The sequence below is a fragment of the Gossypium hirsutum genome, chromosome A08 (assembly GCF_007990345.1).
Source record: "Gossypium hirsutum isolate 1008001.06 chromosome A08, Gossypium_hirsutum_v2.1, whole genome shotgun sequence".
Taxonomy (NCBI): Eukaryota; Viridiplantae; Streptophyta; class Magnoliopsida; order Malvales; family Malvaceae; genus Gossypium; species Gossypium hirsutum.
The window spans coordinates 126,698,822-126,714,556 of NC_053431.1; the positions used below are offsets into that span (position 1 = coordinate 126,698,822).

Below are 15,735 nucleotides of genomic sequence, written 5' to 3' on the forward strand. Positions count from 1 at the left end.
GTCTCTTGGAGCTTGTTAGATAAACTTTAAAAAAAATTAATAGCCTAATGAATTAAATAATTACTTTCAAATAGTTTAGTGATCATTTTGTAACTTTTTGAAGTTGAATGACCAAAATATAAACTTACTAATAGTTTAGTGACCTTGGTTATAGTTTAACCTATTTTTAAACAGTAAATCAGAGCAGATGAACAGGACTAACGTGAAAAGATTAAAACTCAAATCTTCTCAAAAAAAACTAGGCCGATTGGATCGAGAGAGGCCCCGACCATAGCCCAGGTTTTGGGCCTTTTGGCGGAATTATTATTTTCGCGGCGTTTTTAGCTGTTCACCGATCATCACCGAAAACTGGGGAGAGATAGAGATGGGAAGGAGGATTCTAAAAGATGCGTTGAGATCAATAGTGAATGCAGAGAAGAGAGGCAAAGCAACGGTGGAATTGAAGCCGATCTCCACCGTCATATCTTCCTTCCTCACTATAATGAAAGACCGAGGTAAGCTTTTTTTTTTTTTTTTGAATTCGTTGTTATTAATCGGAATCGGTTTTTGCTTGATTTTTAATAATTATTGATTAATTCTCAACTTCGGTTGTAACACCGAAAAAATTATGAAATTTATTTATTTTTCTTAAATTTGTTATTTACTGCACAGAATTATTAACTTAGTGTCATTTGATATAGATTTTTATAAATTGACATTTTAGTAATTTCCATTATATAAATTTTGATATAGTTATGATTTGTGTTGTGTTCATGATATTTTTTTATTGAAATAATCATATTAAACAATAATCATAATATCATCTTCCCAATATATAAAATTTTAGGAAAAAAAAATGCTTATTTAGACAAATACCTGTATTTGACCATCATCTCTGATTCCGAGTATAATATTTTGCCTATTTTTTCATCAATATTATGTGGATGAAAATTCTCAGAAGTTTCGAATAGCTATGTTACTCGTGTAAGTCCTAGATATAGTTATGTGTTCAACACTGGTATATTCAAAATTTTCTGAGTTTTTTCATATATTTGAAAGGTTCTTAGAAGTTCATATCTTCGTACCAGAATTCAAAATTCCAACTTAAATAGTTATTTTAAGAAGAATAAAGAGTTGAAAGAACATAGTTATGGACTAAGGGTCTAAGATGTTGAATGTTTAGACTTGTGGTTACTGCCTGCTACGGGACGATGGATCCGTTGCTTGTTTTTCGGTCATTAACTTGTTTGTATTTCTTCTTTTCGGAAGGATACATCAGGAACTTTGAGCTTTTCGATCCGCATAGAGCTGGGAAGATCACAGTTGAACTACAAGGCAGGGTAAACGATTGCCGAGCACTCACTTACCGGCAGGACATCAAAGCGAAGGATATCCAGAAGTACACAACATTTAAACTTCCAACTCAGCAGGTATGCCCATTCATCGCCTATTATATAGAAGGTGCTGGCCGGCTTGGTATAGGATATGCAAATGTACCCGGTTATGTCTATAGAATTCTTCCCACACTTATGTTGTTTTTCGATAATCTTTATTCCATGCAGTGGGGTTATGTTGTGATTTCAACTCCCGATGGTATTTTGGATCACGAAGAAGCCATTAGAAGGAATGTGGGTGGGCAGGTTCTTGGTTATTTTCATTAGACTTCATTTTTTATGCGCACTTTCAGATAGAAAAAGGGGAAGAATAGTTGTTCAGGGTCGGGTTTTTCCAATAACTATCCGAAGTTTTCATTGAATATCGATCACTAGAACATAGCATAAGCAATGTTCGGAATCAATATTTTTTTTATAACAATCTAGTATTCTTTATTGTTTGCTTTGATTTATTATTGCAAGATCATAGTAATGAAACTGCAGGATAGTTTTCTTAGAAGAAAACATCAACGAATTCGCCTGCAGATGGTCAACCCATCACCTGACGGAGCGAGAGCGATTTCGATGCGTTGATCGATTGAAACCGAGTTGTTAAACTCTATGATTGACCTCCTCGATTCCTTTCTATCTTCTGAAACCGCCTCTTCTGGTTGAGCCACCGTGCCTCCCCAAAGCGTGTTGTCAAAGATGATCAATCCGCCAACTTTCACCAGTTTCAGAAGCCTCTCGTGGTAATTCAGGTAATTTTCTTTATCCGCATCGACAAATGCAAAATCAAAACTCCCTTCATTATCTTTCTGCAGAAATGAAACAAATGAAGACGAGTTCAATTGATTGAACTTGAAGAATCCGTAAAAAAAAAAAAAAAAACAGAAATGGAGATAAAAAATAAAACCCGGGTATTTAGTGCTTAAATTTTGAAGAAGTATGTCCAGAACTGGTAAAGCTTGGGATTCAATGAAGTTGATTTTGTGTTCCACACCTGCTTTTTGGATAATGGGAAGGCCTATCTCATATGTTTCCTTGTTTGGATCTATGGCTATAATCTGCAAATATGAGTTTTATAAATGAACAAAGTAGATTATGGTAAATAAACTTGAGAAATATTCCAACTTTTGGTCTATGTATATATATGTTTGTGTATGGGTGTGTGTGTGTGTGTTTTGAGGGAATAAAGCCTTTTTTGGAAGAAGTTTGCTTAATGTCATCCATTCATTCAGAGCTGGCGGAACCCTCATCATGTTTCGTATGTCATTGGTGGGGGGTTTTATCTCATGACTCAACCGAGAGCTCTAATGTTTGAAGAGATGCTAGTGATAGGTTCAAAGAACAAGAGCGCCTTGTTGGATGCTTAAACAGGGAAATAATGCTCAATTGTGCATGGTCTAATTCGAGCCCATACCCTAAAGCTTATAGTTTTTTTCTTGCCCAAGTGGTAGTATAGTTTCTGACTTAGTGCCTTGTATGCTATAGTGCATGGCCTCAAATCCCACTAAGTGCAAATATTAGATTTTTTTGCGCATGGTTTGCCTTTTAAAACACTTGACAAGACGCTTTAGCTTTGTGAACTTTGTCATTGATGCTTTTTTTAGGTATTCAAGCTCTCAATAGAGTTGGAGGACAAAACTCACCATTGAGGACGATATCGATCTATTGAGGAGCCTGTTGGGAGTTTGATATTTTTCATACTTAACCCAGTTCCCTCGACAAAGAAAATATTTTATTGAATTATATTTTGAAAAAGAAATTATTTGATTTTAAACAATTTTCACTAATTAAAAAATATTTTTATATCATTAAAAGATCAATAAAATTTATGTTTCGTTCGTTTCTAAAAATCAATAAAATTTTCGTTTCTAAAAATCATTAAATTTTTTTATTTATTTAAACTTATGAATCGAAAACCGATGGGAATAAATACCATAGCATCATAAGGGATTGAAAGAGCAGTGAGGAGAAGAGAATAGCCAGTGTAAACACCAATTTCAATTGTCTTCTTTGCATTAATTAGCTTAAGTAACACCCCTATTAGTTGACCTGAATCTGGTGCCGTGCTCATTAATTTCCTGCTTAAATCGAGTTAGAAGAGAGTAATCAGTCCGTTGAATTAAAAAATCAATCTGATCTATAAATTTTACATTTTAATCTATTAATTGATTGGTTTAAGTAATCGAATTAACATCGATTGACGTTAAGTCGATTTTTGTTTTTCATTTTAGTCACAAATTAAATGAAGTCAAAGACACTGTTACCCTGGATGCCTTGCAGTAACTTCTCGGAGCTTCTTTAGAGGTGTTGGTTCCCTAGGGTAGCCGTTGGTCTTCAAGATATACTGTTTCAAAACTTGTCCAGTTTATAAAAAAAAAAAATCCGAACCATAATCAATATTTTGTTCGAATTATTCATTTTATATTAAATTTATTATTTTTTAAGTTAGAAAAAATCTTAAAAATTTATTATTAAAGGAAGTTGGTTATTTTAGAAAAAATTCTTTAAAGTGTCGTCCTTTTTAAATTGTTGGACCCTTCAATAAGTTGGTATTGTTTTGATTGTAGTTTTGTTGCCCAATTTCAAAAAGAACTTGAGTGCTTGAGGCAATGAGTTCAACCAAATAGGAATACCTTGTCAAGACAGATCTTGCTTGACATTTATATTTGGAAGGATTTGAGCTTCTGCCCTACAACATATAAGGTTCGTGCGTGTCGCAATGCTTAAAATAATTTTAAATTTTGGTAGGCAGCATAGTTAATAAATGTCTTATATGCTGTAAGAGACAAACCCGATCAAAGACAACATTGACTCATTAAAAGTTGATAAACTTTGGATGAGCGAAGCATAGTTTTCTCATAAAAGTCAACCGTCCCTTCGCGTTTATATAATTTAGTTTTAATTTTTTACTTCTAAATTTTATTATATATGTTGAGATACGTAAATTTAATCTACACATTTATTTTAAAGTTAAAATCAATAATACATATTTTAATAAAAATATTTATTATATATAAAAAAAATTTAATTAATCGGCCAATAGAAGGTATTGCTAATAGCCTCCAATGTATAATTTCTAACTCTAAATTACAATATATTTAGTAAAAGGGAAAAAATAATGAAAAATAAAATACCTTAGTTAACTCCAAACTCTGCAATAACCCATCATGGAGAAATGATTCGGCTCTTGTAAATTCCATACTCTTCAAATATATGCTTGAGAAACAAATAATGCAAAACCCGGTTGAAATACATATGTGTGTATATATATATATATGTGTATATATATATGTATATTATGAATTAAGTTCACACCAAGTTGATGCATGTCTTTTAATAATCCATATTAGTCGTGTACTACTGATTTAAATGATATAATTTAATCCTTAAATTTAATAATTTTTTTAATTTCAATTTATATAATGACTGTGATATTATAAGATTGTACCATATTATTATCAAATTAAAAAAAAAAGTTTTTTCTTTTAGATGATGGTATGGCACAATATAATATTAACATGGGTAAAAATTTTGAGAAAAGCTGCTAAGCATAAGTAAAAAAAATTCAATGACTAAATTAGGTAAATATGCCACATTCAGGGTAAAATGCTATTTTATCTGAACTTATATTATTAAATGTATCAAAATTTTGATACTGGAGTTTAACTTTAATATTCAATTTGGTACCTGATGCCATTTGATTAGGATATTAGATCAAACATCGAAGCTAAACTCAAAAATCAAAATAAAATATATACCCTAATTTTAAATACAAATATGATTTATGAAGCTAAGCTTATTAATTATTTACAAAACGTTTCGTATCTGTATTGTGTCGAAATTTATTAGGAATTTCAGGAACTCACAAGCTTTACATTCTGCTTAATTATTTAATTAATAAATAAAGCAAAAAATATATATATATTATTTTACAAATTAGAGAGATATTTTATTTTTCATTCTAAATAAAAAATTTCACTGACTATAGATAAAATAATTTATATTTGTAGTTTATACAGAAAAAAAAAAGGATTCACAACATCCAGATTATCCTCACAAGACAATAATACAAAAGCTGCAACATAATCCAACAGCAGCCTCCAAGTGAATACATAATCATGTTAGGTTAATCCTTCGGCTGCGGCACTCACTGAAACATAAAAAACGGTGACTCTCGATCGATCAATGCTCGGGCCAACCTGCCTCGACCTATCAGTGCTGCCAACACCTTCCATTTCCCTTGACTGTTCTCCGGCAGGAGGAACCATTGCCGGTTGGTGGTCCACAAATGGATGTACCCGTACTGTCATTGTTCGAGATTCGTGGAGTAAAATCATTGCTGCTGCTGCGGCTGCCACTATATTTTAAGTGCTGCCAACACCTTCCATTTCCATTAACTGTTCTCTTGCAGGGAGTACCATTGCAGGTAGGTACTCTACAAATGGGTGTACTACAATTGTTGCTGATGCTGTTCAGCTCTTATGAGCTTTTGTTCAACCCTTATTTGTTTCTATTTAGTATTTATGTACTTTTGTGCAGTCTTTGGGTTTCTGAATACGATGTACTTATATCCATAAGCCGTTCCCTGATTTGGTAAGATTTGATAAGTGACATATGAAACTAATGTTTGAAGACTTAATGTTATTATTGCTGCTGATCTGATATAAGTGTATTCATCGATCGAAGTTGTAATGAGTAATAAACTCAAGTGTGATATGTTGATAAAATAAGGTTACCAATGTTGAATTTATATGAAATATGTTCAAGTATGCTAACAAGTGTTGTTGTTGATGTTTAGATAAGTGCCAAGTTACTGGTTAATTGGTAATATGTTTATTTATATGATATGTTGAAAGGGTAAATGCTCAAATGAAAATGTACTTGTGCTCATGAAAGAGTGATAAGTTTTAAGTTACACAATTTCTTATGAAATGAGTTATCATGTGATTAATTCGAAAAAGGTCTATGCTTAAATGCACTAGTTTATAGCTATGGTTGAATGATATGCTTATGACTGGTGTGTGATGCATATGGAATAAGTGTGGAAAGTAAAGAAATGCAAATAAAAATAAAGAAATTTTGAAGAGTCAAAGTTATTTAAATCCTACTAAATTTGGGATAATATGTATAAGTGATGTTGTGGATTTATCCACCTTGTGAGTGAATGAATATAACTTCATGAGTATTGCAATATTAATTTTAAATTATTTTTGATATGTATAAATTTCATATTTGAAATGAATTGATATGATTAAAGATTACACGAACTTACTAAGTATTCATTGCTTATGTGTTTATTTTATCTACCTTAGAGATTATCAGAAGCTCAATCGAGTTAGAAGCTTGACGGAGTTATATCACACTATCCATCAATATTATTAGTAATTTTGGATTATTTGATTCTAGTTATAATGGCATATATAGGTTATCTTAGCCAATGTTGGCTTATAAATGCTCTGTTGCATTTAGCCATTGAGATGGCTAGTGATGGACATATTTTGAGGTGCATATAGTATAATGTAGGATGTGAGTGTCTGGTATGGTTGAATGATGATAATCTTATAGGTATGTTAATACTTAGTACAAATAGACATATAAGTGATTTCGGTCAATTTGATAAGTTTGAATACTAGAACATATGTGATGATAATACATGCATAAAACTTGGTTTTAGCTTGATTTGAATGCTATGATATAGGCTGTTTATGTGTAAAAGTGTTGAGTTAGGTTGATGACAAATGGGGTGAGAAATGTGGCTTGGAAAATAGCATATTTTCATCCACACAGGCAAAGACACGGGAGTGTGTCTCAGTCATGTGTGACATAAGGCTTGGCCACACGGGCGTGTGTCCCTTGCATCTTGACGAAATTTTAATATTTTTCGAAAATTTTTCTAAGTTTCCGATTTAATACCGATTTGTTTCTAATGCTCAATTTGGGCCTCGAGGGCTCGTTTAAGTGATAATATGTATAATCTTGATTGGTTCTTGACATAAATGACATATGATATGAAATGTTTACATTTTCTGTTTGTTTGATTTATAAATTTCGATAATGCTCCGTAATCTTGTTCCGGCAACAAATTCAAGTTAGGGGTGTTATAGGCTTTCTTCGGGCCAGTGCCCTTACCGATTTCGAGTTAATTGGTTTAGTTCAAGTTTTTATGAATTTTTTTTATAATTTTTATAAGTTTATATCAATTTTAATTTTTTTCATAATTTTTTACAATTTTTTTATTATTTTTAAGTAATATATTTTTAATTTAAATATTGTAAATAATTTTTATTACTTTTATAATTTTTATAATTTATTAGAATTTATTATATTTTTATAATATTTATAAGTTTTATAATTTTTTTAATAAATTTAATAACTTTACATCAATTTTAATATTTAATATTTTTTATAATTTGTTTTGATTTTTTTCTGATTTTATCTTATATTTTTTTTCTGATTTTTAATATTTTTTATGAAAAAATATTATATTAAACTAGAAACTATCACATACCACCATCTAATTGGTTTGTTAATTTATTTTAACGGTCAATGTAATCAATGATGAAACTTAAATTGATTGATTATTTCAGTTAACATCAAGAACTTAATTAGATACGAATTTAATACATGGACTTAACTAATCTTTTTGTATTTTCTTAAAGGGTTTTTTGACATATAAGCCTATTATATATATTACATTATATTATAAATTGTGACATAATTGTGTCCCGTCTAAAATTATCATTTTTTTATAGAATAATCAATATATATACCATGAAAATTAGTTAATTAACTCTATATTACAAAAATACCTTCCTCAATATTCCATTACAAATACTAAGCTTCACTTCACCATAAATACAATAACTTTATTTTTGTAATTTGCACATAATATTCACAACAATCACACATCCAAACACAACAACATCTAGATTATCCTCACAAGACAATAATACAAAAGCTACAACATAATCCAACAGCAGCCTCCAAGTGAATACATAATCATGTTATTCTTAAGTTAATCCTTCGGCTCCGGCACTCACTGGAACATAAAAAACGGTGACTCTTAATCGATCAATACTCGGGCTAACCTGCCTCGATCTATCAGTGCTGCCGACACGTTCCATTTCCCTTGACTGTTCTCCGGCAGAACGAACCATTGCGGGTTGGTGCTCCACAAATGGATGTACCCGTACTGTCATAGTTCGAGATTCGCGGAATAAAATAATTGCTGCTGCTGTGGCTGCCACTATATTTTAAGTGCTGCCAACACCTTCCATTTCCATTAACTGTTCTCTTGTAGGGAGTACCATTGCAGGTAAGTACTCCACAGATGGGTGTACTACAATTGTTGCTGTTGAGACTTGAATTCGAGTCTTTTTCATCAGAATATGGATTGAAAATAGCATATGGCATTGTTTCATAACTTGTTATCTCGGAACCGGAGCTATAAATTCTCCTCCCTTTATGCAAATCACATCTTTTTCTCCCGGAAACGGGTTGCCTTCTACAAAGAGAACCATCATCCATGGCAACACCACAAATAGGACTGCAATGCTCGATTTCGGGATAATCCTCTTTATGCGGTTGTGATTTCATACTCGAACTCGTGGAAGCCCCTGTAGTTTTCTTTCCCTTGTGTTCAGCGCATCGTTTTCTTCCTTCAACCGGTGGCCTTTTACAAATCGAACCATCGTCTAAAACCACCCCACAAGAGAAGGTTTCGTTCTTGTCGGAGCCACCGTGATTCGAAACTAACCGAGGCCGGGATCTGCTGAAGTTGAAAACTTGAGGCAGAAAGTTGAGGTTCTCTCCATTTTTGTATTTGCCGAACTCACTGTCGTCCGAAGCTAGCTTGCTTGCTTTGATTTTGATGCCTACTTGCTTTTGATTTAATTTCTTAGGATTTGATGCATGCTTATCTAGTTTTTGAAGGATATCATCGTGACGACGTATACCGTTCGAGCCTTTATTCCATGGATAATCATAAGTACCGAGAAGCTGAGCTTCGGTTCTCAGAGCATCTGCCTTGTTTTCCCTCTATTTAACATGGGAAAGTAAAATAACATTAGGAATTAGATCAAAAACCAAAATTTGGATACAAGGATGAACATGTAATAAGAACATTGATGAAAAGTGCATTTTCAAAGCTTCTTGGCCTTCAAAAATCATATCATCTGCAATTCATGCAAGACTAAGAACTTATAGCAGTATAAAGAATATATATATATATACACACACACATACACTCTTATCCAACACACGATATAAAAATATGACCTCTAAAAATTCTTTAAATACATGAAAAAAACTTAAAAAAAGACTTATTATATTCGTGAGGGATACATATCCATATCCAACACTCACACCTAAGTCTGAATAACAGAAGTTCTTGGTACACATTTTTTCCTATGATCCTTATCATTTTTACCTCCAAAGCATAAAAATCATAGTTGTAACAACGGATCAAATCCTATTTTTTATTTAATTTATAACTAATTTTAATTTTTTATGATAAAAAAATATTTTATATTTAAATAATAGAATAATTTAAAAATTTTATAAACATTATGTAAGTGTTTTTTGATTATTTTTATTTACTTAATTTAAAAGGTTATTTATGAAATTTTTTTTTTTGAAATTCTATCAAATAATGTCTAAATGCAATAAAACAAAGCTTGCCAAAATAAATCCAAAAAATCAAAATAAAAAATCAAATCTAGCTATGATGGTTATTTAAAAAATTTAAGAAAAAACTCGACTAAATCGAACTCGATACTACATAGAGATGTATATACATAATTTTTGAAACTGGTCAAACTTGATCTAAGTTCGATTTAATAAATTATTATAAAAATTTAAAAAAATTAAAAAATATAAAATCAATTCAATCCTCAATTCAACTGATTTTTAAACCTCTTTTTCCGAACTACTATATCAACGGATTTTCAATCTTACCGGGTAATCCTGTACAGTTCCAAAAACGGACACCAATAAAGTTGGAAAGTAGAAAAACATATACTCACAGGAACCCATCTGTAGACAATAGAGCAACCTCTTGCAAAAATATCAAACAAAGGACATCCTTTATCTTTTCTACAGAGATGAGTACCATCACGGCCATATTGTTGGAGTCTTGCTCTAATATTTTCAGCCGCCCCAACATAAACCACCAAATCAGGTTCAAGCTTGCCATGGCGGTCCCTACTCACCGCAAGCTCATAGGTTCCTGGACCTGAACTTTTCGGAAGATTTTCAGACCTGTATCTGGTCACCGCTCCTCCTTTCCCATTTTCCCAGTCATGAGGACAAATAAGAAGCTAAACAAATTAAAAAACCAAAAAGACCAAGACCAGGTTAAGGTTTATAAATCAAATTTAAACTGGATATAGATGATTTTTTCAGCAAAATCAAAAGCAAGATTAAAGTTGGATTAAGGCAGATTAAAAAACCTTCCATTTGGAGAAGTCGGAATCGTGGTCGGTCTTCTTGTGATCTTCTCTTTTCAATCTGTCGACGTGAACGGCCAATAATTCTATTGGAATCTCTTCTTCTTCGACTATAAGCACCATTATGCAATTGTCTGTGACTGCACCACTTTGTGGAAGGGCATTTCTTATTTATAATAAGGTTGAAATTGCCTCATTTCTTTTTAATTTTATTTATTTTTTACTTTAGACTTAATTCCTTTTATTTATTATTTTAATACTTAAAATTTAAAATTTTCAAAATAAAAATTCACGTATATCTCATAACAAATTAAAATTTAATAAAAATATTAAAAAATTTAAAAAATTCATCCATATTTATAAATTATCATAACAATGTCATTATTTTTAACAACTATATATTTAAATTAAAACAGTTTAACTAAATTTTATAGATTAAATGACAATAAAAAACTTTAAAACCTAAATTTAACATCTTACCTTTATTTTTTGTCCATGCCTTCATCTTTTACCAGTGAAATATCTGAATCCTTAATACTTAAGTTACAAGTAGTATGCAAACAGCCACATCATTAAAGTGATAAAATTATTTGTACGTTGATGATATGATAGATCTAAGACTCGTGTCATGATGTGATTCAATCGAGTGAATTTTAGTGTCCTTCGTAAGCTGCCCTCTTGTAGCCTTGTGAGTTTTTTACCTAAATAATTTAATATATATATATTGAAATAGATTGTCATTTAAATTATATATGAAAATTATATATATATTTTTTGTGCTTATCTGAACCACATTTTTATGTTAAAGTATATTTTTTTAAATTATTATTTTATTAGTGACGCCTTTCTCATAAGCGCCACTGCTTATATCTTTTTTCTTGGTTAATATATGACCCATATAGAGATACGAAAATAGTATGAGATAGATGGCGCCTATTGGTAAACGCGACTAATTGAACAAAATAACTATAAAATTATTTTTAAAAAAAAATTACATTACTAAAAACTCACAAAATACAACAATTTATAATAAATTATTAACAAAATATTTAACAAAATAATTTTACATTACTAAAAACTCACTAAATACTAAACTAAACACAACAGTTTATAATATAATCCTAAATTACTAATAAATTAATTTTAAAATAATTACAAACACAATAATTTATAATATAATCCTAAATTACTAACAAATTAATTTTAAAATAATTATTAAAAAATACATTCACACAAAATATTAACATAAAACCATAAACACTAAACATAAACAATTTATGAATAATAATTAATAACAAAAAAATATATTTTTGTGCGGGGGAGAGGGGCGCAGGGGGAGGCAGTGGCACTCACAAGACAATAATACAAAAGCTACAACATAATCCAACAGCAGCCTCTCCAAGTGAATACATAATCATGTTATTGTTAAGTTAATCCTTTGGCTCCGGCACTCACCGAAACATAAAAAATGGTGACTCTCGATCAATCAATGCTCGGGCCAACCTGCCTCGACCTATCAGTGCTGCCAACACCTTCCATTTCCCTTGACTGTTCTCCGGCAGGACGAACCATTGCGGGTTGGTGCTCCACAAATGGATGTACCCGTACTGTCATTGTTCGAGTTTCGCGGAGCAAAATCGTTGCTGCTGCTGCGGCTGCCACTATATTTTAAGTGCTGCCAACACCTTCCATTTCCATTAACTGTTCTCTTGCAGGGAGTACCATTGCAGGTAGGTACTCCACAAATGGGTGTACTACAATTGTTGCTATTGAGACTTGAATTCGAGTCGAAAACATGGGATGGACTCGTTTCGTCTAATCCAGAAACAAGAGTGGTAATCTTCATCCCTGTATGATTTTCATCAAAAACTGAAGCTTTTTCATCAGAATATGAATTGAAAACCGCATATGGCATTGTTTGATATCTTGTTATCTCGGAATCGGAGCTATAAATTCTCCTCCCTTTATGCAAATCACATCTTTTTCTCCCGGAAACGGGTTGCCTTCTACAAAGAGAACCATCATCCATGGCAACCCCACAAATAGGACTACAATGCTCGATTTCGGGATAGTCCTCTTTATGCGGTTGTGATTTCGTACTCGACCTCGTGGAAGACCCTCTAGTTTTCTTTCCCTTGTGTTCAGCGCATCGTTTTCTTCCTTCAACCAGTGGCCTTTTACAAATCGAACCATCGTCTAAAACCACCCCACAAGAGAAGGTTTCATTCTCGTCGGAGCCACCATGATTCGAAACCAACCGAGGCCGGGATCTGCTGAAGTTGAAAACTTGAAGCAAAAAGTTGCGGTTCTCTCCATTTTTGTATTTCCCGAACTCATTGTTGTCCGAAACTAGCTTGCCTGCTTTGATTTTGATGCCCACTTGCTTTTGAAGGAAGGGTAGATGCTTTTTGGAGAAATTGGCTAATTTCATAATATTTGATGCATGCTTATCTAGTTTTTGAAGGATATCATCGTGACGACGTATACCGTTCGAGCCTTTATTCCATGCATAATCAAAAGTACCGAGAAGCTGAGCTTCGGTTCTTCGAGCATCTGCCTTGTTTTTCATCTATTTAACATGGGAAAGTAAAATAACATTAGGAATTAGATTAAAAACCAAAATTTGGATACAATGATGAACATGTAATAACATTTTTCAAAGCTTCTTGGCCTCAAAAATCATATCATCCGCAATTCATTCAAGACTAAGAGCTTATAACAGTATAAAGAACATATATATACATATTAGTTCACCATTTGTGAAATTGGCCTTAACACGTATATAGCCTTTCATTGTTCTTGGTTATGTTCCTTGGACTCTTAATTTTTCTTGAAGTATCCGTGTCATACACTCTTGTCTAAAACACGGATATGGGGATATGACTTCTAAAGATCATCCAAATACATGGAAAAAACTTAAAAAGACTGATCATATTCGTGAGGGATACATATCCATATCCAACACTCACACCCAAGTCCGAGTAACATAGGTTCTTGGTACACATTTTTTCCTATGATTCTTACCATTTTCACCTCCTAAGCATAAACATTAGTAGTTATTAAGTGCTTGAATGCTGCAACTATCAATTAAAGCCAGTAAATGGCCATTGTAGCATATCAGCAAACATTAGAAAAGCTTCAAAATCTTATATATATGAACTAGAAGATCAAACATCACCAGAACTCCTTCACTATGTATGCACTATGAACTTACCATTGTTATATTTTGCTACTAAAATCTACACTTGAAATAAATTACAGTTTCATTTCAAATTTTGAACTTCCTCAAATAATTTCCATTCAAACACTCATATGATACTAATCAAGTTAAAAAATTTGCCAAAAAACTTCAAAATATTATATATATGTGTATATATATATATGAACTAGAAAATCAATAAAACATCACTAGCACTCCATCACTATGCATGAATTATGAACTTAACCATTGTTATATTTTACTACTAAAATCTACACCTGAACCTGATATAAATTACAGTTTTATTCCAAGTTCAAAACTTCTCAAATGGGTTCCATTCAAACTCTCATATGATATCAATCAAGTTAAATTTAACAAAAGAAACATCAAAATATTATATATATATATATATAAAACATCACTATTACTCTACTAAGTATGAACTATGACTGCTAAAATCTGCATCTGATATAATTTACAGTTTCATTTCAAATTCAAAACTTCTTAAATAGGTTCCATTCAAACTCTTATATGATACCAATCAAGTTAAAATTAGCAAAAGAAACTTCAAAATATTATCAAGTTAAAATATCACCAGAACTCCTTCACTGTGCATGAAATATGAACTTACCATTGTTATATTTTACTACTAAAATCTACACCTGATATAAATACAGTTTGATTTCAAATTCAAAACTTCTCAAATAGTTTCCATTCACTAATATGATGCCAATCAAGTTGAAATTAACAAAAAATTTGAAAACAGAAAGTACTCACAGGAGCCCATCTGTAAACTATCGAGTAGCCTCTAGCAAAAATGTCCTCAAAGCACCCACATACTTTATTAATCCCAGAGTCATTTCTGCCCAAGTGAGCACCTGTACGGCCATATTGTTGTAGCCTTGACCTGACATTATCAGCCTCCCCAAGATAAACCACCAAAACCTTGTCTGAGTCAAGCTTGCCATTATGGTCCCTGCTCGAAGGTTTATTTATAGCAAGCTCATAAAGACCTGAGCTTGCAGTTTTGGGGAGATTTTCAACCCTGTATCTAGCCACTCCTTCTTTCCCCACTGAATGGTCTTCCCAATCATGAGGACCAATTAGAACCTAAACAAATGACAAACAAAAGGACCCAGATGAGATTAAGGTTCATAAATCGAATATAAAAACTGGGTTTACATAATTTTTTATCAAAATCGATGAGAAATGGGATAGGGATTCATTTTTTTGCTTTAGAAAAAGCCTGTTGTCAATGGATGATTGAATTAAGAGGAGAAACACTGAGAAGAATTTATGGAATTGAATGGGGGCACCTTCCATTTGGAGAACTGAGAGTCGTGCTTGGTTCGTTTGTGATCTTCACGGTTGAATCTGGTGACCACATCCGCCAATTTAGCCGCTCCCATTGGGATCGGATCTTCCTTGTGGGAAAGGACCGTTGTATTTGTTTGCGCCACTTTATAACGAGCGTTTTTTTTCATTATAATATGGGCGTTGCTTTTTTTGTTTTTGGAACTTACTTTATTATTAAAATATTTGGATTTTTTTTCCTTTTAGGAATAAAATATTTGAATTATTAATAATGTGTTTTAAACTAAATTTGTGGTCCAACCGGTTGAGCTATTGGTTCATCGATTCAATTGGTTTGATCGATCCAACCAGTTTAATTAAAAAATTAAAAAACTGATTCGACCGGTTTGATCGTTGATTCAACCAGTTTCTAGCC

At 32.1% G+C, this 15,735-nt stretch overlaps 4 protein-coding genes and 1 long non-coding RNA gene across 6 annotated transcripts; 2 read left to right on the forward strand and 3 right to left on the reverse strand.

Moving 5' to 3' along the window:
- Positions 1–198: 198 nt before the first annotated feature.
- LOC107940193 (40S ribosomal protein S15a-5) lies at positions 199–1,808 on the forward strand. 2 transcript variants are annotated; one of them, XM_016873626.2, is made up of 3 exons: positions 199–494; positions 1,249–1,409; positions 1,542–1,808. In XM_016873626.2, exons 1-3 carry the CDS (start codon positions 365–367, stop codon positions 1,638–1,640), a joined length of 390 nt encoding a protein of 129 aa, XP_016729115.1. In that variant the 5' UTR covers positions 199–364; the 3' UTR covers positions 1,641–1,808. The 2 variants fall into 2 exon arrangements, with proteins under 2 accessions (XP_016729115.1, XP_040931235.1); XM_041075301.1 differs by having other exon boundaries at positions 210–494; positions 1,249–1,808.
- LOC107940192 (probable caffeoyl-CoA O-methyltransferase At4g26220) lies at positions 1,703–4,648 on the reverse strand. Its single transcript, XM_041075300.1, has 5 exons — positions 4,496–4,648; positions 3,626–3,705; positions 3,295–3,439; positions 2,288–2,419; positions 1,703–2,170 (listed from the first exon to the last, which is right to left on the reverse strand). Exons 1-5 carry the CDS (start codon positions 4,559–4,561, stop codon positions 1,880–1,882), a joined length of 714 nt encoding a protein of 237 aa, XP_040931234.1. The 5' UTR covers positions 4,562–4,648; the 3' UTR covers positions 1,703–1,879.
- A 715-nt stretch (positions 4,649–5,363) lies between these two features.
- LOC121204771 (uncharacterized) lies at positions 5,364–12,729 on the forward strand. Its single transcript, XR_005899953.1, has 2 exons — positions 5,364–5,787; positions 12,538–12,729. It is a non-coding gene; the product is annotated as an uncharacterized lncRNA (long non-coding RNA).
- Positions 8,159–10,967, reverse strand: LOC107940200 (protein EFFECTOR OF TRANSCRIPTION 2). The gene is made up of 3 exons (XM_016873634.2): positions 10,811–10,967; positions 10,385–10,678; positions 8,159–9,398 (listed from the first exon to the last, which is right to left on the reverse strand). Exons 1-3 carry the CDS (start codon positions 10,928–10,930, stop codon positions 8,463–8,465), a joined length of 1,350 nt encoding a protein of 449 aa, XP_016729123.2. The 5' UTR covers positions 10,931–10,967; the 3' UTR covers positions 8,159–8,462.
- On the reverse strand, positions 12,069–15,499 carry LOC121204770 (protein EFFECTOR OF TRANSCRIPTION 2). The gene is made up of 3 exons (XM_041075302.1): positions 15,323–15,499; positions 14,784–15,116; positions 12,069–13,376 (listed from the first exon to the last, which is right to left on the reverse strand). The coding sequence occupies exons 1-3, from the start codon at positions 15,488–15,490 to the stop codon at positions 12,324–12,326; spliced, it is 1,554 nt and encodes a 517-aa protein (XP_040931236.1). The 5' UTR covers positions 15,491–15,499; the 3' UTR covers positions 12,069–12,323.
- Between the last annotated feature and the right edge of the window lie 236 nt (positions 15,500–15,735).

Bases quoted from the DNA above. Each gene is read 5' to 3' on its own strand.
- LOC107940193 (XM_041075301.1), top strand. From the start codon at position 365: ATGGGAAGGAGGATTCTAAAAGATGCGTTGAGATCAATAGTGAATGCA. The intron at 495-1,248 runs GTAAGCTTTTTT...TCTTTTCGGAAG, and splicing joins CACTATAATGAAAGACCGAG to GATACATCAGGAACTTTGAG.
- LOC107940192 (XM_041075300.1), bottom strand. From the start codon at position 4,561: ATGGAATTTACAAGAGCCGAATCATTTCTCCATGATGGGTTATTGCAG. The intron at 3,440-3,625 runs GTAACAGTGTCT...CGATTTAAGCAG, and splicing joins GTTACTGCAAGGCATCCAGG to GAAATTAATGAGCACGGCAC. The intron at 2,420-3,294 runs GTATTTATTCCC...TCATATTTGCAG, and splicing joins CAATCCCTTATGATGCTATG to ATTATAGCCATAGATCCAAA.
- LOC107940200 (XM_016873634.2), bottom strand. From the start codon at position 10,930: ATGGTGCTTATAGTCGAAGAAGAAGAGATTCCAATAGAATTATTGGCC. The intron at 10,679-10,810 runs GTTTTTTAATCT...TAATTTGTTTAG, and splicing joins CCGACTTCTCCAAATGGAAG to CTTCTTATTTGTCCTCATGA. The intron at 9,399-10,384 runs GTGAGTATATGT...CATGTTAAATAG, and splicing joins TTGTCTACAGATGGGTTCCT to AGGGAAAACAAGGCAGATGC.
- LOC121204770 (XM_041075302.1), bottom strand. From the start codon at position 15,490: ATGAAAAAAAACGCTCGTTATAAAGTGGCGCAAACAAATACAACGGTC. The intron at 15,117-15,322 runs GTGCCCCCATTC...TCATTTGTTTAG, and splicing joins CTCAGTTCTCCAAATGGAAG to GTTCTAATTGGTCCTCATGA. The intron at 13,377-14,783 runs GTGAGTACTTTC...CATGTTAAATAG, and splicing joins TAGTTTACAGATGGGCTCCT to ATGAAAAACAAGGCAGATGC.